Below are 23501 nucleotides of genomic sequence, written 5' to 3'. Positions count from 1 at the left end.
ATGAGGGATGAGGACCACCTTTATCTGTGGCTCCCTGATGAGGGATGGGGACCACGTTTATCTGTGGCTCCCTGATGAGGGATGAGGACCACATTTATCTGTGGCTCCCTGATGAGGGATGAGGACCACGTTTATCTGTGGCTCCCTGATGAGGGGTGAGAACTACGTTTATCTGTGGCTCCTTGATGAGGCGTGAGGACCACGTTTATCTGTGGCTCCCTGATGAGGGGTGAGGACCACATTTATCTGTGGATATAAGGCAGTGCCTCTCAACCTCCCAATGCTGACCCTCTAATATAATTTCTCATGTTGTGAAAAATAAAGAGGATTTCATTGCTACTTCACAACTGTAATTTTGCTACTATGAATCATAATGTAAATATCTGTGATAGTCTTCTGTGACCCCTGTTAAAGGGTCGTTTGACCTGCCCCTAGGGAGTGCTGACCTACAGGTTGAGAACCACTGGTAACCATAACTATTTAGACTGTAGTTATGGATTTTTCTGGTTTAGTAAAGTGGTGCCTGTCGGTTCCCTCCAAGGTCTACGACCTCACTAACTCTGGGGAGGTGGCAGGTGCCTAGTACCTGGCATGTCTCCCTCGTAAGCAGTGGGTCTTAAGTTCAGTTAGGGAGCTGTTGATCCAAAACACAAAGGGAAAAAACAATTTATATCAAGGACAGACTGTGTTGCTCTATTGATAGGAGTTACCAAAAGAAGTGAGGTGCAGCTGTCATGAACGTCCTCTAGTTCTGTGGTCATAGACGGCTCTTGTAAACAAGGAATTGGCTCCGTTCTGTGAGCCTGATGAAGAGCCATGTGGTTGGATGATCGCAGCCAAGGAGGCCATGCCATAGGCAGAACTTGTATGGGTTACTCCTTTCCTTTTTCCCTCCAGTCATTCCTAGCTCTGGCAGGCTATCTAACCATAGGCTGGTCCATCAGTGGTCAGCGTCTGCTGGGCTCAGGCCAGTGCATGGTGGCTGTCCATCAGTGGTCAGCGTCGCTGGGCTCAGGCCAGTGCATGGTGGCTGTCCGTCAGTCTTGCCAAATACAATGTTCCTTTTCCTCTCCTTTTATTCTATTTGTCTATCTATCTATCTATCTATCTATCTATCTATCTATCTATCTATCTTTCTATCCATCTCTCTGAAATGGAGCCTCTCTATGTAGCTCTGGCTATCCTAGAACTCACTGTATAGATCAGATAGGCCTCAAAATCACAGAGCTTGCCTTCTCTCTCCTAAATACTAGGATTAAAGGCATGTGTAACTATGCCTGGCTTCTTTTTTAACATTTTTATTACCATGCAGTTTATTTTGTGTGAGTGTGTGGGCGCTCATGTCAGAGAACGACTTGCAGGAGTCAGCCTCTCCTTCCACCTGTGGGTCCCAGGGCTCAGACTCCAGTTGTCAGTCCTGGCAGCAGGCACCTTCACCCAGCACTCCCTGCTGCCAGCACACCCTGCTGCTGGCCCAGTTTTCTTTCCTTTTTGATCATTTCGTCCCAGCCTCCACCCAGTGCTGAGCACATGCCTGGCTGTGCTGCCTGCTTGCCATCTTTTCTCCATTTGGAAAGGAAGGAAGATGGAAGCCAGGGTCTTTTTGAGGCCAGCGTTACAACACGAAGCCGTGCCCTCAGACCCTGAGTCTTTTTTGTTTGTTTCAATTTATGTGTTTGTGTGTTGTTGGTTTTTTTGGGGGGAGGGGGTGTGCACATGTGCCACCCCTTCAGGTGTGGAGCTCAGAGGACAACTTGCAGATGATTCTCTCCTTCCACCTGTGGATTCCAGAGGTCTACCTCAAGCTGACAGGCTTGGTGTAGAGAGCACCTTCCTTCGCTTGAGCCAAGGCTGCCCCAGGCCCTGATTCTTTTCAGTCATGTGCTCATGTGGTATGGCTAGACTGGGATGAAGCTCTGTAGCAGAGTGTTCACCTAGTAGGCATGAGGTCCTAGGTTCCATGCTCATCATTGTAAACCAATCAACCCATTCATCTGTGCAGGCTAAAACCAGTAAACTAAATAAGCAGACAAAAGATATTTAAGTATGCAGGATTCTGGGAGGAAAATGAGAGGAGATGGAGAGGGCATGCTGAGGGTCTCTGCTCTTAACACAGGAGTCAGCTGATCCTCACATAGATGAGGTCTCAGAAAGGGTTATAGAAGGAGGAAGAGCTGGACCCCACACAAGCCTGGGGTCCAAGTTAGCCAGCAGGCTGAGGCAGGAGGAGCACAAGTTCAAGGTAGCTTGGGCAGTTTGGTGAGAGCCTGTGCAAAGGAAATAAGCACAGCACTCAGGTCTGTCCCTGTGCTCCCCACGTGAAGGCAGAGTAAGCTAAGAAGAAGCTGGTCCTGGGGCAGAGGAGGAGTGTGGCTCGGAGCCCTTTTGGCTCTTGGGGTTCATGAGCTCTGACTTATGGCTACTGTGACCTCTGTACCACAGAGTTCTCCAACCCACGAATCTACCACCTCTCCAGAGCTGCCTTCAGAGACCCAGGAGACCCCAGGCCCTGGCCTGTGCAGGTGATACCCCTTCCTAGTCCCTACCTGTACCCTTGCACACCTTCCAAGTCCCCACAAGCTCTTTTTCTCCACAGCCCCCTGAGAAAGTCGCCTCTGACACTTGAGGACTTCAAGTTCCTGGCAGTGCTTGGCCGGGGTCACTTTGGAAAGGTGATGCAGAGGAGGACTTAGGGGCTCAGAGTTTTTACCCCAGGGGCCTAGATTGTTCACTAAGGCCCGTGCTCACTGTGTGCCAGGTGCTGCTGTCTGAATTCCGCTCCAGTGGGGAGCTCTTTGCCATCAAAGCCTTGAAGAAAGGTGACATTGTAGCCCGAGATGAGGTCGAGAGGTGAGGTCCTGCCTTGACCCTTGGGAATGTTTTGAAAACAGACCAAAAATGTCCTCTACCGAGCATTTCAGTGAGAGGGTTTCATGGACTAGAACTTACACCCCTCTTACCTGTGAGTACTGATGTAGGACACAGTTCCTGTGACTCATTTGTGACCCCTTTCCCCTCCCAGAGTGAATATTGAGATTGTTCCCTTCTGCTCATGGTTCAACAGTCCACTAGAGGTCACACAGTCACAGGCAGGAGGTTCAGGACTCAAATGTCGGGTCTTGGACTGCCTCAGTTTTGGGGTCAGGGTCCTAGGTTAAAATCATGTCTCTAACAGATGTGCTTCCAGATGCTGGGAAAGGCAGGCCTTCTTTACAACTTAGCCTTCTGATCTATCTGTCAGATGCCCGTGGATCTCGTCCTCTTACAACTGTCTGGTACATTAAAGAGAAGGTCTAGTCAAAGAATTCTTCCCAGTTCTTATCCCTGTGGAGGCTTCAGTCTGTCCCTAGACTTCCCAGCCACCTTTTAATAACCAGGAACAATAGCTCGAATAAGTAAGAGTTTGTTTATTGATCTGGGCTGCAGAAGCCCAGTTGAGTCTGCCTTAAGGCGCCTCCGTCCTGATGCTTGGTGCCACTGCTGGTCGTGTGCTTCTCTGAGGGCTGTGCTTGCAGTCCTCACAGACAGGGAAGCCTCTCCACCACAGATCAGACAGATCCCTTCCTCCTGCTGCTTTAGTCCTCACATGGGGCGAGCCTGTTGAAGGGGCCTACTGGTTCCCAAGCCGTCCCCAGCATGGACTTGGACTGTCTATCCGCCTTAGCCTTGTACCCTTGTACCGTTTCCCTAAATGAGAAATGAATCCAATTGCTCAAAGTTGCACAGAAGTGCAACCCAACAGATATCTGAGTGAGGCCTGGAGGCATGGGTGTGGGCGGGGCAGCCGGGCTCTGACTTCTGCCTCCTGCCCAGCCTGATGTGTGAGAAGCGGATTTTGGCGGCCGTGACCAGGGCAGGACATCCCTTCCTGGTGAACCTTTTCGGCTGTTTCCAGACCCCAGAGCACGTGTGCTTTGTGATGGAGTACTCAGCGGGTGGAGACCTGATGCTGCACATCCATAGCGATGTGTTCTCAGAGCCTCGGGCTGTGTGAGTCTTCATCCCGGCCCCTGCCCCTCCTGCCCAGCACCGGAGGCCCCACTACCGGAGGCCCCGCCTCTCCTCTCCACCCACCACCAGAGGCCCCGCCTCTCCTCTCCGCCCCTCCTCCTACCCCTCCACCCTGAGGTCTGCCTCCTGCACAGCTTTGGGACGGGACCCCAGGGGTTAGGGATTTTGGTGCCTGTGGAACCAGGTTTGTGTGATCTTACGCATCTCTGCAGCTTCTATTCGGCCTGTGTGGTGCTGGGACTGCAGTTCCTCCATGAACACAAGATTGTTTACAGGTGTGTATGGGAGAACATGTCCTGCCCACAGACTGGACATGGTCAAGCTCTGCACAAAGCCCTGATCCCTACCCAGTCATCCCTCTTTACATCCCCTGACACCCCCATTCCCCAGGGACCTGAAGTTGGACAATTTGCTCCTGGATACTGAGGGCTACGTCAAGATCGCAGACTTTGGCCTCTGCAAGGAGGGTGAGGGGCTGCAATCCTGGGATGAGAGGAATAGGGGGTGGGCTACCCGCTGGTGCAGCTGTACCTAGGTGGTCCTATAACGGTTTCTTCGCTATGGGCTGTTATTGTCAGCCACCTGCTCACCCTAGCAGCTTCACGATAGTTTGCCAGCTCCGGCCCCATTTGGGTCACCCCATCCTGATTTGGGGTAGGGCTGGATGGATATTGGAGTATCTCATGCTCCTACTCCCGCTAGCTACTCTAGGCTCACGTGACCTTGCTCTCCACCCCACCCAGGGATGGGCTATGGGGACCGGACCAGCACATTCTGCGGAACTCCAGAGTTCCTGGCGCCAGAAGTGCTCACAGACACATCGTATACGCGAGCAGTGGACTGGTGGGGACTGGGTGTGCTGCTCTACGAGATGTTGGTTGGAGAGGTGAGCCCAGGCTGCCTTTTTCTGTAGAAACAAGCATGTGCCTCAGAGTGAGATGGGATCTGCTTCTACCACATGAAGTGTGATCTGGAGCCGTCAGCTTTACCGCTCTAATCTGTTTCTGTAATTGAAAAGTGGGACACTTCCCCTGCAAGCCAGCAGCGGTACAAGCGTGCTCCTGGATGTGTGGGGGCTGGGTAGTGCTGGGTGTGTGGACTGGCTAAAAGTGGGAGCTTACAAAACCCGGCATTCTCTGCCCCACAGTCTCCGTTCCCTGGGGACGATGAGGAGGAGGTATTTGACAGCATTGTCAATGATGAGGTTCGCTATCCCCGATTCCTGTCAGCGGAGGCCATCGGCATCATGAGAAGGGTAGGCACACCTCCCGCCTCTCGACCACCTAGTACAAGGTAGGCTGGGAAGGGGTGCCAGGACGAATCAGATACAGATCGACTCGTGGGTCCTCTCACAGCTACTGCGGAGGAACCCAGAGCGGAGGTTGGGGTCCACTGAGCGCGATGCAGAAGATGTGAAAAAACAGCCTTTTTTCAGGGTGAGCAGACCCCTCCCTATCCTCTCAGTCACCCCAAGGGCCTGAGGATTCTTCCCAGTTCACTCCCACCCCAAATCTAGTAGCTGTATCTTAAAGAATTTTGTTGCCCCCCCCCCAGCCTCCACGCTTCCTCTGAAATGTTCCCTGCGTTTGCCCGCACCCCTCATTCCCTTTCATCATGCTCCCACTGCTTCTCCAGGCCCATGTCATCATTACAGGACTTACCTACTGAGCTACCCCAGACTCCCCTGATTTATCTGAGTTCCCAGTCCCTCCGCATCTGTCTGCTTCCTGCTGATCTCCAGACTTCCCTTCAGACTCCTCAACCTCCATCATAACTCAATCTGTCCCCTTCTCCACAGACTCTGGGCTGGGATGTCCTGCTGGCCCGTCGTCTGCCTCCACCCTTCGTGCCTACACTTTCGGGGCGCACAGATGTCAGCAACTTTGATGAGGAGTTCACTGGGGAGGCCCCCACACTGAGCCCTCCCCGGGATGCGCGGCTCCTCACAGCTGCCGAGCAGGCGGCCTTTCGGGATTTCGACTTTGTGGCTGGAGGCTACTAGCCCCAAGCCCTGCCTTGCCCGAGAGTTCTTGGTTTTTAAAAAGCCTTTGGGGTTTACTCCATACATGCATTTTTAGCCTCTGTGTGCAATCTGGGTAGGAGTGTGCTTGGAGCAGGTGACAGAGGCAAGGCAGACTCTTGGGGGCAGGACTGATGGGCTCATTTGAAAGGTCAAGATGGGGACATGCAGTAGTGGGGGAAAGAGGATGGGGCTCAGGGCTGTGTTGGGGAGCATTGGGGTTTTAAGGCTGTGTGGGTACAAGATGTTGAGATTCTTGGGACAGTTAGGGACCAAAATGAACAGAACAGTTGCAAGAGTCTATTGTGGTGGCGACAGAGAAGGGAAGTGAATCCAAAACTTTTTGCTCTACTTGCAGAGAGCCCCAGTCTTAGAACTAAGGTTGCAGCGTTGTGCGCATGCTCTTCAAGCTGATGGCCTGGGAAATCCCACCTCTGGTGTTTGGAGCATCCCATGAATCTGTGCCATCGCGTGACCAGCGTTAGAACTGTACTCGTTCCCAGTGATGCCTCTTTCGCCCCTGTGCGGTGACAGTGTTGCAGACCCACAGGACGCAGCGCCCTAGGCACACTGAATTTGAGACTCTGTGCCCTTGAGCCCTTCCCAGAATGCTTTGGCTTAGCTTCTGGGCACATTCAGAGGTGGCTAAAGCCACTGTGCCGGGAGCTACGCAGTGAACTGGCCTCCCAGGCACTCTTGGTTAGGCCCAGCTCCGTTGGACCACCCTTGGCACTGACCCTCAGGGGTAGGAGGCGAAGCAGTTGGCGCAGCATGGCCTGGCGCAGCAGGATATACACCCATGGGTCCAGGATCTGATTCCACGACGCGAGGCGTACAGCCAGAAAGAGCGGTCGCTGCAGGGAGTTAGAGTTCCAGCCCCCGATGGCCAACACCACCAACACCTGCGAGAAAAGCAGGTGTGAGCAGTGGAGCCGGTGGGAGAGGGCCAGGGGGGAAGGTTAGGATACCGGGGCGAGCCATGCAGGGCAAATAGGATCTGTGCGGGAAGGAGAGTGGCAAAGGTCATCAGTGACTGCGGAGAGTCTGGCTAGAGAAGACCCAGTATCCCAACACACATAGGACTAAGAAAGGCAAAAAAGCTGGGGAGGAAGGCTATGAATGGATAGAGCGGAGGGCCGTAGAAAGTGGACTGAAAGGCTTGAGTGAGACTATTTACAGAGATCCCAAAGAGAGTGATAGCAGAGGGGCAGGCTTTGTCTGCAGGCAGGGTCTCCAGGGGGCAGAGCCCAGGAAGGGGCAGAAAAGAGTTTGGCTTGAGGAGCGACTGCGCCCCTCACCAGCAGGGGGCTCCAGCAGATGCACGACACCACCATGATGCCCACGAGCTGGCCCACCATTTCCACGTCGTGTGCGTGAACCCTGCGCGTGGAGCCGCCGCCCCGAGAGCTGCGGAGGGTGGCTGTGGTTGAAGTGATGGATGAGGCAGACGAGGCGGAGGCCAAGCGGGGTCCACGGGATCCCCAGCGCCGGCGATTATCCGGACCTGCGGTCTCTCGGAAACGTCGAGAGCGACGCCGCCTCCAGCGGGCACGGAGAAGCGCCAGGCCGCTGAGCGTGTTGCACACTAGTGCGGCAAGGAGCGCGGCCAGGCCAAGGCCGGCGAAGAGGCCGGCAAGCAACGCCTGGCGCCAATCTCCACGAGGCCCAAGGCTAATGAAACACCAGGTGCCGGGGTACTGTAGCTCGTAGCGACCCACGTGTATGAGTGGCAGCAGCGCCACTGCCAAAGCCATGGCAGCCAGCACGGCTAGTGCCAGGCGTGCGCGGGCCACGGACACGCGCGCCGCGTGGATCAGAGGCTGCGTGACACCCACGCAGCGCTCCACGGCCATGCCACAGCCAAGCAAAAGTGGGCACAGGCCGAAGAAGACCATGCAGCCTCCCAGGAAATGACAGGCCCCGCCAGCAGGCGCACGTCCTGCAGTATACAGGCGAAGCACCAGGGCGCCCGGGATCACATGGCCTGCCAGGTCGATGGCAAGCAGGCTGGCGACGAACAACAGGAAGGTGGCAGCCGAGCGGCGCCGCCGCAGTCGGCCTGCAACCTGGGCCAGCAGCGCCAGCGCCAGCACGTTGGACACAGCACCCAGCGTCATGGAGAAGATTGGCAGTGCTGGTGATGTGCCATTATCGCCTGTTGGCAGCACCACAGATGTATTGGGGACCCTGGACGTTGCACACGTTGTCGCCTCATCCACTAGGCTCAGGTTAAGCCCGTAGGGGCTCATATCAGTGGCCAAGAGGGCTGCGGGTAGATAAGAAGTGGGCTCAATGAGACTAGGGTCCCAATCTTCCGTGCCCAGGGCACTGCCACATGACCCTGGCTACTCCATCTCGGACCCTACTTCACCTGTCACTGCCCCCATCTCTTGTGACTGCCTGGCTTCACTCTGCCCTCACATCTGCTGGGGATTTTGACTGACCTGGCACAGGTCCCCAGTATCTGTCCTCATCTCCACCCCACCCCCACCTCCTGGTTCCCACCTCATCAGTTTCCTGGTCTATGGCTCCATGGGATAGACCCTCACCCACTTCTAATCCCAATTTCAACCTTTGTCTGTCTGCCCACCTCTCCCTTTTCAGAAATCTCCTTGACTTGCCCTGGAACTGGCTAGGCTAACCTTAAACTCAAAAGATCCGCCTGCCTGTGCCTCCTGGGATTAAAGGCTCACACCACCATGACCAGCTTTGGTCACCTTTTAACTCTGTCCTTGATATCCATGTCCCAACACCTCTACTACTATAGTTCATCTCTTCCAATGGCCGTGTGCCTGTCTCCAGGGACTGACTCAACCTGCAGTTTCATCTCTTCCCTCAGACAACCCATCTCTACACCTATAGACCCACTCCTGTGCCCCAAGGCCTCTATGCCACATCTCTTGTCTCCGTGGTCCTCTCTGTCCCCACAGACCCCTGCTGCCACAAACCCATCTCTGATCTCTATGGTGCTCTCAGACCCCATGGGCCCACCTCTTTTCCAGAATACCATCTCTGGTGCCCTCTGTCTCCATAGCGATCTCTCGCTAGTCTGTCATTGCCTCATTCAGATGCCCATCCCGTGCCCCTATCTGAACCAGCCTCTGACTTGTCCTTCATTCTCTAGTTGAGAGATGGACAGCCTGGGGCTGAGAGACATAAACCAGCGAGAGAGCAGGATGGCTATAGCTAGCCTTCTCTGGCTTGTCATCCGTCATATCCCAGCTTCTTACCCAGCGCTGCTCAGAATGCAGGGTCCCCATGGCCTGGAACTTGGCTCCTGCTGCCCGCTCCAGCTACTCCCTGGCTCCCGGCAGGCCGCTCCCTCTTCCTGGGGCGGCTCCTCGGCTCCGTGCCGCCTCCACCCGCACACCACTGGCCTCCAGGGGCTGCTCCACCCCACACATGTCTGCCCTCTGGGGCTGGGAGCCTTGAGTGGGCAAAACCTCCACTGCTGGCAATGGTCAGGGCAACTGGGCCCAGCTCCTTCCCGCCAAGGACTGAGGTTCTCTGAATTGGTTTGGTTTCTGTGACCCCCTCCTCTCAGCGGGGCAGGAGCAAAGCCCCACACCCTCACCCGGGCCTCTTGCCCGCCTCATTAATAAAGCGGATAAAATCTAAACACTGGAAAATGTGAGCATCGCCTGGGGCGAGCTGGGAGGGCTATGAGCTCCCGTGGGGGTGGGGTGCGGTGAGTGTGTGTGGGGGTGCTGTCCTCATCGGGCTTGAGAGTTGCCTGGGTGTGATGGGAGCTAGCAGTCCCTCCTACCGTCGCATTATGGTTGTCACAGTTGGGCAGAGGTGGGCAGCCTAGACCAGAGCAACAGAGAGTCACTCTAGGAGAAAGGGAGGGGCCTAAATGGTTCAGGGGAGCCAGGCTGTCACCTGCATCTGGCCTGAGGGTACAGGAGGCCATTCATAGGGCACCCGAGTCTTTCTAATCCTGCTCCCAGAACTATGCCTCACCTGATATTTTGAAAAGGGGCACATGCAGCCCTGTCAGATCAGTCACAATGGGAAGTAAACACTGGAGAGCACTCACCATTGATCATTGTAACATCTATTCTCCTGATATGGACCCCTTGAAACTGATGCTTGCCCATACCTCAGCACTGGGTGTAAATCTCACCAGCATTGTAAGTCTGTTCCCAGCCCCAGGACACACCTCCTGCTGTAGCCCCCCTCAAACCAACGCTCATGGACCCCGAGGACTTGTCCTCAGACACAGTCACATCTCTAAGGCCTAGCTGTTATCCTGACCCGCCCAAACAAGAATACACCTGAGACCTGTGCACACACTCAACACAGCTCCCTGAAACTCAGAGGACCTAAGGCTTACCCATGATAGTCACAGCTCTGGTTCAATTTGGCTCCCACCCATCCACTACACATGGTTCCACACAGAAAAGCCACACAATCCCAGCTGTTCCCAGCAGACATGCAACTATAGGATAGAGCTAATCCTGGGCATATAGAAGCCATGGGTTCCTCTATCAGCACTGAAATCCGGCCTGTGATCAGGGATGCTAAGTGACCCTTGGCAAGTAGCCCTCTGGAAGGCCCATGTCCTGTATCCAGGATACTCATCTCCTGCCTGGTTCCAGGGAGCCAGCCCCACTCAGCCTTCCTGCAGCATTCCTACTGGGTGCTGGAGAGGGACCTCTGGCCTAGCTCCCCTTGTTCCAACTGCCTCCCTTCTCCCCAAGGCTGGCCAGGGTCCCACCCCACCCTTCCCTTGATCTCCCTAAATCCTAGGATAGAATGGACTGTCAAAACAAGCTTGTCAGGTTTCTATCTGTGCAGCACTGTGCCATGGATGCCTGTGCCCCGAGTACAACCAGGCACAACCTGGGTGCTGTACCTGGGCACCAGGCCTCGCTGCTACGCAGAGGGGTTCTCACACAAGAGAGGCGTTGGTGAGTGGGGACCAGGTCTGAACCAGAAACTCCAGCACTGTCTGGAAACTTGACGGCCCCCAGCCAGAGGGAGGGGCAGTGGGCCAGCCAACTCCTAATTCAATTTGGAATCCAGGAGATAGATTTCAGCTGCTGCATTCTTTCCCTGGCCACCCTTCCTGCTCCAGAGCCAAACAGCTCCCAGAGTAAAATTTCTATATCCAAGAGAGTGTGTGTGGATACAAAAGCCCATGGCCTCCCTCATCCCTCCTGCTTCACTGTGTAAAGGAGAAGACAAGGAACCAGGGTTCACAGCAGTGTCCACTCAAATGGGAGGTAACAGAACCCAACCGAGGGGGCTCCTCAGGTGGGAGATGCTTTAGGGAAGGCACTGTTGCCTTTCTGCATTGCTGGTGTCAAGAAAGCAGGAAGAGCCGGGAGTGGTGACCCACACCTTTAATCCCAGCACTGTGAATGCAGATGCATGTGGATTTCTGTGAGTTCAAGGCCAGCCTGGTCTACAGAATGAGTTCCAGGACAGCCAGAGCTACATAGTGAATCTGTCTTGGGAAAAAAAAAACAAAAAACAAAAAACAAACAAACAAAAAAAACAAAGCAAAAAAAAAGTAATGTAGGGAGGTCATAATCCCAAAAAGAACAGAAGCTGAGGGGACAGAAGGGGCAGTTGCCAGCTGATGGTGGGAAGTGTTGGGGACAGAGGTGGCTGCCCAGTGTGTTGGTCCCTCCCCATGCGCTTACTCTATTGAGGTAGGTGGGGAACCCGGCAGGGGTTGGCCGGGAACCCCAACCAGGCTGGGCACCGTGGTGGTACTGATTAGAACGGGGCCAGGACGGCAGGGCACGTGCACCCCAGGCCGTTCCCAGGCTGTTGAGCCTAAGCTGTATGCCCAGGTCTTGGCTGTGGCACCCCTTCTGGAATTCCCAGCCAGGCCAAGCCAGGTTATCTCAAGGTCCAGGTTCAGTTCCAGTCTTAGTAGCGGCCAACCTTGGCATCCCCGATGGCTCCCCAGACATCAAAGACGAATTCATCTGGGAATGCAAAGTCACCGAGCCGTTCATCCAGAGCTTCTGCCAGTTCGTCTGGGTTCCTTTTGTCTTTTCCCAGCTCCACCATGGTGGCAGCTGTCAGGGAGGAGAAAAGATGGAGGTGTAGATGGCATGGGGGGGGGGCAGAGGTGTAGGCTCAACTCTAGCCTGCTCCCACCTTGCAGACACAGGTGCCCCACTCACCCAGCTCTGTGTCTCTGATCCCCATGTAGCTCTCTAGCAAGTCATCCACCTTCTCAATGGCCTTTTCCTCAAAAGCCGACGGCTGTGGAGGGGGGAACGAGACAGAACAGTAATGTCAACGGTGTCAGCGCTGCGATACTGAAAGCCTGCAGTGCTGGGGACGGCACGAGGGACTCACGCTAGGCCACAGCTCTGAACGAGCTGCCTCCCCAGCTACTGGTGTTGTTATTTATTTAATGTAGAGGGTTTTGTCTGCACATATGTATGTGTATGAAGTGTCTGCCTGGTACCTGTGGAGGTCAGAGGAGAACACTGGATCTCTGGAACTGGACTTAACAGACGACTGGGAGCCACCCATCATGGGTACTTGGAACTGAACCTGGGTGGTCTGCAAGAGTCACATGTGCTCTAAAGTGCTAAGTCATCTCTTTAGTCTCAATATCCAGAAAGGATTATTCTCATACTGAGGCATATTCTAAGTTGACCAAACTGACCCTGAACACTAAATCTTAGCTTCCCAGGTAGCTAGGGTTCCAGGTATGTATCCACACTGGGCTGGCTTTCGTATATTTTCATAAAGGTCTTATGGTTTGAGCTGCCCTTGAATGTGAAATCGTCCTGCGTGAAACTCCATGCCTGGCAACACTTTTTGTCTGCATCACTAACGTCCACTCTGACTCCTACCCTACAGGGAGGAGACGCAAGGCTTGATGGATGGACCACAGTAGGCCCCAAAGCTGGGAAGAGTAGGTTTAAGCAGGTGTCCAGAGTCTTTCACATAATTAGAAAGTAGTCACTGGCCCAGGGTGGTCCACTCACCAGCTCCTCCACTGTGGCAGGGCCCCGGGATCGGAGCCGGAGGGTCCCTCGGCCAGTGCCCAGCTGTGGGCCTGAACCAGGGTGGCCACCTGCCGAGCGCTGGCTGATCATATCTGTGGGAGGTAAAGGTAGCGGGGAGTGTCAGCACACAGTAAGCACAGTACTCAGGTACCTAGGCTTTACACAGCCGCCTCTCACCACCTCCAAGTCTGAAGGCTCCTTGGGCTAGGGGCTAGGTTCCAGGAAGGCAGGATTTTGCATGGAGTTTGAGGGGCAGCTGGCGATAGGCAGAAAAGCAGCTGGAGAATGGAGGGTAGCTTCTGTTTGAAGGGCTGAGGGTTGAGAAGGGTGAGTACAACTGCTGAGTCCCAGATAAGCTCTTTCTACCCACACCAGGGGCGCCTCAGGCCCATTCCTGAGAGTTAGTGAAGCCAGGTAGAAATGGGGGCAGGGCATGGGAGCTGTACAAGGCAGCCAAGCCTCACTTCTCCAGGCTGAGGGGGCTGGCCAGGGTTGGGGGCACTTGCCTGGGCTAATGGCTCCTGGAAGTCGGGTGTGGGGGCAACTTCCTTCAGGCTGGGCTGTCAGCCAGCACTCAGTTCTAGGGTAGGGTGGGGCTGTCCCCACTTTGCATTGAGGGTTTGGGTGCCACCTGCTGGTGGTTCCCAGGACTGCAATTTGTATTTCGTAAGAGCTCAAGGTCATCCCAGTGGGTGGTCCAGGGTGCAAGGATGGCTCACCAAAGGCCTTTCGAGGCTCTGTGAGTTTGAGGGTGAAGGTGCGGCCTCGGGGCAGCTCCTTGAGGAGCCTGGCAACCTCGTAATGCCGACAGCCCAGCAGGCTCTGCCCGTTGATGGCTTCAATCATGTCACCCACGCTGATGAGCTGGATATGGTCAATCACACTGCCTTCCTTGATGCGCTGTGGAGGGGCAGGCATCAACCCTGGAAGCTCCACTCTAGGTCCCATTACAGACCCTGACCACTGACTAAGGGTGTGCCACCCACCCGGGCACCTTAATGAAGGCATAGCCGGCCCCGTTGTCAGTGATGGTAAGCCCCAGAGCCTCCTCAGACTTGAATACTTCCACCTCTTTGCGCTGCCCCTTGACATGGGCAAAGATGAAGTCCTCCAGCCCGATCTGGCCCCCCAGGAGCTTGTCCATATCCACTTTATGGGTGTTGAGGGTGCAGAACATCACCTGCAGAGGTGGGCAAGATGCTCGTTCCTTCCTCCCCGGACCCCCTCTCCCAACACACCCCTATCCTAGGTGACACCCAAAGCCAAAGAGAAATCCACTGGAACATCAAATGCTACGAGCAGGATTTCTGTCCTGGAAACCTTGATCTCCAGTGGGCACTCAATACCTACTGGGGAGTGGATGAAGTCTGACTCCCGCCCAGCTCCCACCTGAATCTCAGCCCCACTGTTGCCCTCCCTGCGGATTCTCAGCTTCTAGCTTGAAGTCATGCCTCCAGGGCATCATGGAGAACTAGAAGCTGCTCCTGATCTCCAGCTCCCACAGGGTTTGGGGGCACAAGCCTCCCAATGCCTTATGGAAACCCTGTGGCTGTCAATCCTCCACAACCTAGCAGGACACAGGCTACTTCAGACCTGACGGTTAATCAGTACCTGCAGGTCCACAACCTTACTAGATTAAAGAGCCTCCGAAGGGCTGTTGGGAAACTCCCCATACCTACCAGGTAGGGTACAAGTCTCTCAAGGCCTGATAGGAATTCAATATTCTCCTGTAGCCACGCCTCCTAGATTCAGGGGCTGCTGGCCGGCGAGGAACACTAGCCCCAGCTCACAAGAACACATGCCCAGGTCTGTGGCTTGCTCTTAAGGGACCTTGGTCCCACTGGTACCTCAGCAGCTGGTAGTCGGAAGGCCTCAGCGATCTTGCCGTACAGCTCCTTGACATTAGTGAAGCCCTCGATGCGGCCTGTGGGGCTGCCGTGGGCCAGCTGGGTATGGAATACGAGTCGAGGCCGGAGGGCAGCAGGAGGCGGGGGCAAGCCCATCTGGGATTCCCCTGCTCCGCTTCCACCCAGGGGCCCAGGCTCCCCAACGCCCAGCCCACTTCGGCTTGGCTCCGCCTCCTCATTTTCCACCAGAGGTGGTGCCTTTTTCCTTCGCCCCAGTCCCAGTGGCATGAGCAGCCAGAAGTGGGGAGTCGGCCAGGAGACCTGCAGAACGGGAATCGGGCTTCATTCTCTGAGTACCAGACTTGGGTGCCACCCGTCACCACTACATGATACCAACCAACACGGTTCTGTAGCAGAGCAGGGTTCGGAACCCAGGGGTCTGGTGCAGCCTCCACCACTGAGCATAACCGCAGCCGATGGTGTGACTCAGGCTCCTAGGCACAGGGTGCCAGGATACCTCCAGAACATTGCCAGCCGTGTACACTTGTGTTGTACTTGCATTCTGCTGAGGCTTTTACCGGCCCTGCTTGGCTGGCGCTGGTTCACAGAGCTGCAGCTCCTCCCATACACTGGAATCAGCTTACACACTAAAAGCTATGAAAACACGTGCTCCACTGTATTGTTTAAAGAGTAACAAAAAGTGGTGGCGCACGCCTTTAATCCCAGCACTTGGGAGGCAGAGGCAGGTGGATTTCTGAGTTTGAGAGTTCGAGGCCAGCCTGATCTACAGAGTGAGTTCCAGGACAGCCAGGGCTACACAGAGAAACCTTGTCCCGAAAAACCAAAAAAAAAAAAAAAGAGCGAGAGAGCTTTGTGGGTAAAAGTAATTTGCCATCACCCCTGTAGGCCTGAGTTTGAGCAGATGAGCCCCCATGGAAGGAGAAAGCCTACAGCTGTAATCTGACCTTTATGTGTGCACTGGGCTATGTGTACCTACACACAAACACATATGCATATGCACACAAAATAAACAAATGGAATAATAAAAGAACACCCCAAAGTGGACAGCTCCTGAGAGTGACACCCAAGGTTGTCCTCAGCTTCCATACAGATCTGCACCTGCACACATGTCAGTCACACACACACACACACACACACACACACACACACACAGGAATGCACACATGTGACACACAGAGGAAACAAAACCCTTTTGAGTCTCTCCCTCAAAGCAAAGTGCGTGATCCCTACCATGCCCCTTGGGACAGGGCTGGCAGACGACTAGTTTTGCCAATGAGTTCTAGCAGGAAGAGGCACATGACGAATCCTCATAGAAACATTTCATTGCTGGGGTAAAATCCTTCAGAGCAGTATTGCCCCTCGACAGAGTGGTCAGCAATGGCTGACCTGTTGTAACACTATCGGGCTGCATGGGTCTTTAGTAACTGCATCTGTGGTGGTCTGACAGAGAATGCCCCATAGGCTCACGTATGTGAACGCCTGGTTCCTACTTAACACTGTCTGGAGAAACATCTCATTACAGGGTGGGCTTGATGGCTCCGAATAAAATGTAAGCTCTCAGCTACTGCTCCAGCACATGCTTGCCACTTGCCATGGCAAGTCTCAGTACTTGGAAGGTAGAGGCAGGGGAGCTCTGTGACTTCACGGCCTACCAGGCCTTAGATAGTTCCAAGCCAGCAAGAGCTACATAGAGAAATCCTATCTCCAGCCTCCAGCACCAACCAAAAAAGTGTGGGCCAACATATTTATTTATTTATTTATTTTAGTATGAGTGGGGGGGGCATATGCCCACTGTGTGTGTGTGCGCGCGCACGCATTCGCTCCTGTGCTCAGAGGCCAAACGAAGCACATGGTGTCCCCAATCACCCTCCACCTTAGTCTTTTGAGGCAGGGCCTCTCAGTGATCCTGACCCCAACCCCTGCCCTTGGCTAGTGTGGCAGCCAGGCCACCCCGCACTGCTGGTGGTGGGCTCAGCTCTGGTCCTCACCCCTGAGCAGCAGGGCTTGTCTCTGAGCCGCTTCTCCAGTCCTCTCCTTTTATTCCTTCTTTCTCTCCCTCTGTCTAGCAAACAAACATATTTGTCTGCTCCATAGGCTCATATATGTGAACGCCTGGTTCTTACTTAGCAGACTGTCTGCAGAAACGTGTCATTAGAGGTGTCAAAGCCCACTCCAGGCCTACTCAGTCTGTCTGTCTGTCTCTGTTTGAGGGCTCCAAATAAAATGTAAGCGTTCGGCTGCTGCCCCTGCACCGTGGAGCACCAGGGGCAGTACTTATTATAGTCATGCACTTATTGATCTATCATTAATTAATTATCATTTAAAGACAGGGTTTTTCTGTGCAGCCCTAGTTGTCCTGAACTCACTCTGTAGACCAGGCTGGCCTCAGACTCACAGAGATTTACCTGCCTCTGCCTCCTGAGTGCTGGGATTAAGTGTATATTTAATCCCTCCTCCCCAGCTTCACTTTATATTTTTTTAGACAGGGTCTTGCTATAGTATCTAGATTAGTCTTAAATTTCTGGTCCAATGATCCTCCTGCCTCAGCCACCAAGTATCTTTGACTTTCAGCATGTGCCACCATGCCCTGACTAGGAGTATCATGTCAGCTGTACCATCTGTGTACTGCAGACACTGCAGACACAGGATGTACTAAGGTGGCAAGAGGGGTGAGCTTCAGCCCACAGCTGCCTGCTGAGACGTCTCCCTACTTTGGCCAACCTCTGGGAAGAAAGCCATTTTCCTGATTTATTTACAAGAGCTACAATAAACCAGGGGACGCTGGCCATACACTTCCGCATCTTGAAATGTGTGGCCCGGTGACAGTGGAAGCTTGGTGTCAGAGAAGCCCTGGTCCCCTCCCTAGAACCTCCCCTCCGTGGCCTCCCACACATCAGCCCTCCAGCATAAGAATGTTCTAGGTAGATGGGGAACAGAGCAAAGGCCCTGTAATAAAGTACTTCACATTCAGCACATCTCTGAAAGGTGTGGCTGGAGGGGAGGGAGGGAGGGGAAAAGGGGGGTGAGAGAAGGTGGCATTTTTCTTATTCTAGTAGTGCCGGGATGGGGCTAGGCCTCCTGAACACTAGGTAAACAATCATGGGCCACACCCAGACCCTGATTTCATTTTCAAGTCACTAGTCCAAAGGGAGGAAAAACAGCCACAAGCTCCCTCAAGGGTGTCTCATTTGCAATCCCCTGAGGAACTTCCTTGGCCTTGCCCTTTCTTGGCCTATCCTCAGTGACATTTCACCTTCTTCTCTCCCCTCTCCCTCACTATGTAGGGCAGGCTGGCCTCAAACTTGCTATAGCCAAGGCTGACCTTGAACTTGTGGTCTCCCGGCCTCCTCCTCCTGAGTGCAGGGAACACAGGTGTATAACACCACACCTGGCTAAATTCCTCTCTATTATTTTGAGGCAGGGTCACACTAAGTAGCACAGGCTGGCCTTGAACTCCTGATCCCCTTCCTCAGTGTCCATACCAAACTCCTTGTCCTGTGTACTAGGAACTTCCTGTGCTCTGCAGAGCCTCTCTTGAGGGGTTGTCCCAGGTAGAAGGGCACCAGTTGGCTGGATCACAACTTCCTGAGAGGGTTCCCAGTTCAAGCCATGCATTCTTCTGACTCTGGAGCTCTACTTCCACCCCACTCAGGGACACTAAGTGGCCTCTGGGTCTTCAGGCTTCCTTTTACCCTCCAGGTTCCTGTCAAAACAGCAGCCAGAATGACCCTATAAACACAGTCACTTCCTTCTCTGCTCAGATCTCCGAGGCCTTTATGCCCACAGGGCCTGCTCTTCCTTAGCTCCCTCCCTTCAGCCACTGGGGCTTCTTCCATGCCGCTCAGATAGGCCAGAGCTGGCTGCCCCACGGTCTTTGTAGTGGCTGTTCCCTCTGCTGTCCAGGCCCTTCCTGACCCTTTGGCTGGGAGACATTTTATGTCTTTGCCCACTGGTGAGGGAGAGATCTGTGTCACTAATGTCTACCCCTCAGTTTGTGGAACACTGGCTGACATATCACTGTTGGATGAGGGGCTGCCCTGTGTGGCTGAGGAAGGAAAGGCAGGACTGGCCATCTCCCCAGATCACAGGCTCCCAGCACAGTACCCAGCAGGGGGCGCTGCCCGACTTCTCTGTCTGTTTGCTTTTGCACTCTGGGATAAATCAATGGTGCACAAAGCCTTTTTATACATTTTTAATGCTCTTGATTGGCCTTTTAGTGAATTGTCTGTTAACTCTTTTTGTTGTTTGTTTTGTTTTAGGTTTTTGAGACAGGGTTTCTCTGTTCTGGGACTCAATCTGTAGACCAGGACATCACCACCTGTTCTCTTTTTCATCAACTTCAGTACTTTGTCTACATTTATCCATTCGATGTATGTGTGGGCATGCCTCAGAGTATCTGTCAGTCAGAGAACAAATTAGCTGCCTTACTGCTTTCCCTCCAGCATGTGGGTCCTGGAGGTCCAACTCAGGCCATCAAGTTTGGCGGCAACTGCCTCTACCCACTGTGCCACCTCACCTTCTAAACTCTATTTTGTATTATGTGTATGAGTCTGTGTGTGGGTATGTGCACCTGACTGTAGGTGCCTGCAAAGGCCAGAGATCTGTATCTACACTCCCTAACTATGGAGTTATAAGCAGTTGAAACTGCCCACCATGGGCGCTGGGAACCCAATTCAGGTCCCCCAGAAGAGCAGCGAGCACTCTTAACTGTTGAGCCATGTCTGCAGCCCCTACAGTGCTCATTCATGGACGTGTAGGTACATACAGAGGTTAGAGGTCAACCTTGGGTATTGACCTCCAAGAGTCATTACTTTGCTTAAAAATTTTACTGAAGCTGGACAGACAGCTCAGTGGTTAAGAGCACGGCTTACTCTCCCAAAGGACCTGAGTACGAATCTCAGCATCTACATGGCAGCTCATAACTGCTTCTAACCCCAGATTCAGGGAGGATCTGACGCCTTCTTATGTGCACAGGCATGCATGTGGGTGACACATCCATACACATTAAAAAAAAATATCACTCTGAAGCTAGGGTGGTTAACACAGCAAGTTCTTGGACAAACAGAACTATGTAGTGAGACCCTGTCTCAGAAAATAAAACAAACATAACCCCTCCCGAAACAGAATCACATCTGTGTGCGTGTGTGTTGCCACACTATGCGTGCAGAGATTGTGGGAATCAGCTCTCTCCTTCCACCATGTGGGTCCCAAGGATCAAACTCAGGCCCCAGACTTGGCAGCAGGTGCCTTTATTTTGCTGAGCTATCTCTGCAGTGTGCCCACAAGAGCTCTACCCGTAAGGTATATGCCATATCCCCACCCTACTTTGTCTTTTTGAGACAGGGTCTCTCCTGGGACCAAGCTCTCCACTTAGGCCAGCTGGCCAGTGAGCCCCACAGGCTTTCCTGTTTATGTACCCAGTGCTGGGGTAACAACAGCAAGCCACCATGCCTGGCACTTCCACGTGGGTTCTGATTGTCAAATTCAGCTGGCCCAGCAAGCACTTTACCAAGTGAGCTACCTCCTCGGTCTACATGGCCCCTGCATGGTTTTCTTCTGAGGAAAATGAGTGGCTCATAAATTAGAACTGAGGACCCCGAGGTGTGTTGCGGTGGCCTGGATGCAAGCCCCGCCCTTGCCACGAAACAGTGCCTAACTTCACGAGCTCCAGTTTCCACATCTGAAAACTTGGCAGAATTCACATTTCTCGGGGTGCTTCTGGGACTCCAAAGACTAGGCGGCATGTGAGCCCTTCAGGACTTTAGCTCACCACTCCAGGACATGTTACTATTTGCAAGTGATGGAAACAGAAACTAGTGCCTTTTATCTGCAAGGAAGGCACTTTACTGCTGAGCCACACCCCTCTCCCACCCCTCACTGATTTTGGGCAGGGGCTGCACCACTGAGCCACACCTCCAGAGCCTTATACCCTCCCTTCCCTGGCCTTGGAGCACCCCGGTTCCTATGCCTGGCAAGGCCTATTCCAGAATTCTCCAGGCAGCCTGCTTGCCCCAGCCCACTAGAGAAGCTCCCACAGTCTACAGGACTTAGGCTCATGAACTTACACGCTACCCTGACAACAGATCTCATCTTCCAACCTCCCGGCTGTTACTTATCTCTATGTCTCTAGTTTTTAAGGTTTTTTTGTTTTTAATGTGAATGAGGTTGCATGTGTGTCTGGGCACCGCTTGTGTGCCTAGACCATGTGGGTGCTGGGCATCAAACTCCAGCAAGTGCCCTCCAGCACCTGCATCTCTAGTTTAGAACGCAAACCGGATGGTAACATTCATATGTATCCGACCTGACAAAGGGACCCCACAGTATAGAGGAAAACTCAAAAAAGAAAAAAAAAAAAGAAAGAAAAGAAAAAGGAAAAAGAAAAGATGTGTCCTGTGTACCAGGCACAGCAAACGCCTGTGAATCACCCCTCTTGCTTTATTACTGACGTCAACTATTAGACACTTTACTCTGGCCGCACTGCAAACGCTATACTGTTCCAGGACCCGGGTGCCCAGTGATGCTGAGACCACTTAGTACTTAACAAGGCTCTGCAATGGCTGCCCGTTAAGTGGTTGCCTGTTCCCCAACTAGACTGCAGGAAATTCTGTCCTGTGTTTGGAGTCCTCTAAGCAAAACATGCGGCCAGGCACGGTGGCTGCTCAGTATTTGTAGGTGATGGGTGTGTAGTTCAGACACAGGGCATCTATCTGCCTAGCAAGTGTGAAACCTCGGGTTCCACGAGAGCTGAATTGTAGAATGACTGTCTTATCTCTCCGACTGCCTGTAGCTCAAACCCCACAACATGACAGCTAGGCAGCTAAGTGTGAGCACCCCTCCAGTCTGTCTGCAAGGAGCTGAAGGAAGTGGGTTGGATGGATTTCCGGAGTCCAGTCCAGCACTCTCATCCCAAAAAGGGCCTGAAACTCAGCAACCCCGCAGACACAGAAAAGCCAAGTGGGGGGAGCAGGAAGCAAGGGAAGGGGGTTGTCCAGGGCCTCAGATAACGCGGAGGCTTAGGGGACACCACACCTGCTCCCCGGCCGTCCCTCCCTCCTAACCCCCAGCACAGGACTGCTTCAGGGGGAGGGCGGGAGGCCTCTGATTCATTCTTGAAAAACCGGATCCTGAAGGTTTCATCTCTCCAGCGTTTCCGGGGCGGGGGCTGAGGGGCGTGAATGCACAGTCTGACTGGTCTTGGCCGCCGTAGCCCGGCTCCCCAGACACCAAGCCTCTAACTTCCAGTCATCCCTCTTACAGTAAAGAGAGGCCAGGGTGGGTGGAAAGGAAATGGGGTTAAGCGACCCACGGCATTTGGGCCTTGCCTCTCCAGCTCAGAGAAGGGACAGGAGGGCAACTTGGAAGCTGTCTAGTGACCCGTGGGCGCGGGGAGGAAAGCAAAGCCCAGCAGGTGCGGCTCCGGAGTGACTATGGGGGCGGCGGTGGGCGATGAGTCTAGGAGCTGGTTAGGGACACCTGATCTCTGAGATTAGTTTCTGGACTCAAAGGGTAAGGCTCCCTAAGCCCCATGGGCCACTTACTAGCTGTGTGACCTTGAGTAAGTTACTCCACCTCTCTGGCACTGGTGCCTCACTTCTAAAACAAGTTAACAACCTCTCCCAGGAGGGTGTTTTGATTCAACGCTGTGCACCATAAGCGCCGGGACGAGGAAACGCTGATCCGGGCTAGCGAGGGGGAGTCATCAAACTAGTACTGCGGTAGTTGCTGTTATCTGGACCTGGGTGGTCTCGGTGTCCCCGCGGCCAGCTTTGGGAAGAGGCCTGGGAGGGGTCGGGAACGCTGACCCACCACCAACAGGGAGCATCCTGGGAGCAGAGAGCAGGGGCGGACCGGAGGCCCGGCCAGCGGGGAGGGGTCCGTGTTTGGGGTCCCGACGCGGCCAGCTCCACCCCACCGCCACGGCTCCACGCCCCGGAGGCCGCCCCCCGGGCGGGGGACACTCACCTGCGCCGCCGCCACCCCGCGCTCCCTGCTCGGTCCTCTCGAAATTCCGCCCGGCTTCTCCCCGGGCCTCCGGGACTTGGGCGGGGCCGGCGTGCCGAGCGGACTAATCAGCGGAGGCCGTGCACACTCGCGGCCAATGGGCGCCTCCGGTCGGAACGCTCCGGAGGGATCCCTCCGCCGCGTCTCGGACTCCCCCCATCGTGCGAGCAGTGGTCCAACCTTACTCGCTCTAAATAGCGGAGGGCTGAACCATTATGGGGCTGCACGGGTGGGGGACGGGTGGACGGGGCGGGGAGCTGGCAGTGAGAGTCAGATGATGGCGTTTGGAGGACTGAGCTCTGTATCCAGGAAAGCGCGCTTTTTGAGAGGTCAGCGAGAGGCCGGAGGGCAGCCCCAAGCCCCGCTTCCCTTCCAGAAAGATGCTTTGATTCCAGGGGGTGGACCACAGTGAATAGGGAGGGTCGCGCGTGTCTCTGCTTCTTCCACTCTACACAATAGACAAAGGCTATCTCGCATTCATTCAGTCTTCCAATATTTAAGCGCCCCTGTCTGGTACCAGGCTCTGTCCTATCTCTACAGACACAAGGATGGCGTATACCCAGTGTCAGATACAGGGTGTGCAAAGGCTCCGAAGCTGCACAGAGAGCTACAGAGCAC

General features: G+C 54.2%; 3 protein-coding genes across 8 annotated transcripts in view; 1 reads left to right on the top strand and 2 right to left on the bottom strand.

Moving 5' to 3' along the window:
- The window catches only part of Pkn1 (protein kinase N1), a 31375-nt gene extending 21725 nt beyond the window's left edge, over window positions 1-9650 (top strand). For both annotated transcript variants that reach the window (XM_028786309.1, XM_028786308.1), the window contains 10 exons: window positions 2443-2522; window positions 2597-2672; window positions 2759-2850; window positions 3814-3990; window positions 4224-4286; window positions 4402-4478; window positions 4755-4897; window positions 5159-5266; window positions 5367-5447; window positions 5810-9650. In XM_028786309.1, the coding sequence (XP_028642142.1) occupies window positions 2443-2522; window positions 2597-2672; window positions 2759-2850; window positions 3814-3990; window positions 4224-4286; window positions 4402-4478; window positions 4755-4897; window positions 5159-5266; window positions 5367-5447; window positions 5810-6013 (1101 nt within the window). In that variant the 3' untranslated portion in view covers window positions 6014-9650. The remainder of the gene's footprint in view (window positions 1-2442; window positions 2523-2596; window positions 2673-2758; window positions 2851-3813; window positions 3991-4223; window positions 4287-4401; window positions 4479-4754; window positions 4898-5158; window positions 5267-5366; window positions 5448-5809) is intronic.
- Ptger1 (prostaglandin E receptor 1) lies at window positions 6310-8292 on the bottom strand. The gene is made up of 2 exons (XM_028786310.1): window positions 7330-8292; window positions 6310-6933 (listed from the first exon to the last, which is right to left on the bottom strand). Exons 1-2 carry the CDS (start codon window positions 8278-8280, stop codon window positions 6667-6669), a joined length of 1218 nt encoding a protein of 405 aa, XP_028642143.1. The 5' UTR covers window positions 8281-8292; the 3' UTR covers window positions 6310-6666.
- A 1841-nt stretch (window positions 9651-11491) lies between the features above and the next one.
- On the bottom strand, window positions 11492-22909 carry Gipc1 (GIPC PDZ domain containing family member 1). 5 transcript variants are annotated; one of them, XM_028786327.1, is made up of 7 exons: window positions 22845-22909; window positions 14862-15182; window positions 14009-14194; window positions 13734-13914; window positions 12994-13106; window positions 12175-12256; window positions 11492-12066 (listed from the first exon to the last, which is right to left on the bottom strand). In XM_028786327.1, the coding sequence occupies exons 2-7, from the start codon at window positions 15147-15149 to the stop codon at window positions 11915-11917; spliced, it is 1002 nt and encodes a 333-aa protein (XP_028642160.1). In that variant the 5' UTR covers window positions 15150-15182; window positions 22845-22909; the 3' UTR covers window positions 11492-11914. The 5 variants fall into 5 exon arrangements, with proteins under 5 accessions (XP_028642160.1, XP_028642158.1, XP_028642157.1 ...); XM_028786325.1 differs by lacking the exons at window positions 11492-12066; window positions 12175-12256; window positions 12994-13106 and adding an exon at window positions 18365-18585 and having other exon boundaries at window positions 13115-13914; window positions 22845-22875; XM_028786324.1 differs by lacking the exons at window positions 11492-12066; window positions 12175-12256; window positions 12994-13106 and having other exon boundaries at window positions 13115-13914.
- Between the last annotated feature and the right edge of the window lie 592 nt (window positions 22910-23501).

The sequence above is a fragment of the Grammomys surdaster genome, unplaced genomic scaffold, assembly GCF_004785775.1.
Source record: "Grammomys surdaster isolate TR1022 unplaced genomic scaffold, NIH_TR_1.0 125463, whole genome shotgun sequence".
NCBI lineage: Eukaryota > Metazoa > Chordata > Mammalia > Rodentia > Muridae > Grammomys > Grammomys surdaster.
Note: the sequence above shows the minus strand (reverse complement) of the source record. Positions and strands in the feature narration are given on the sequence as shown.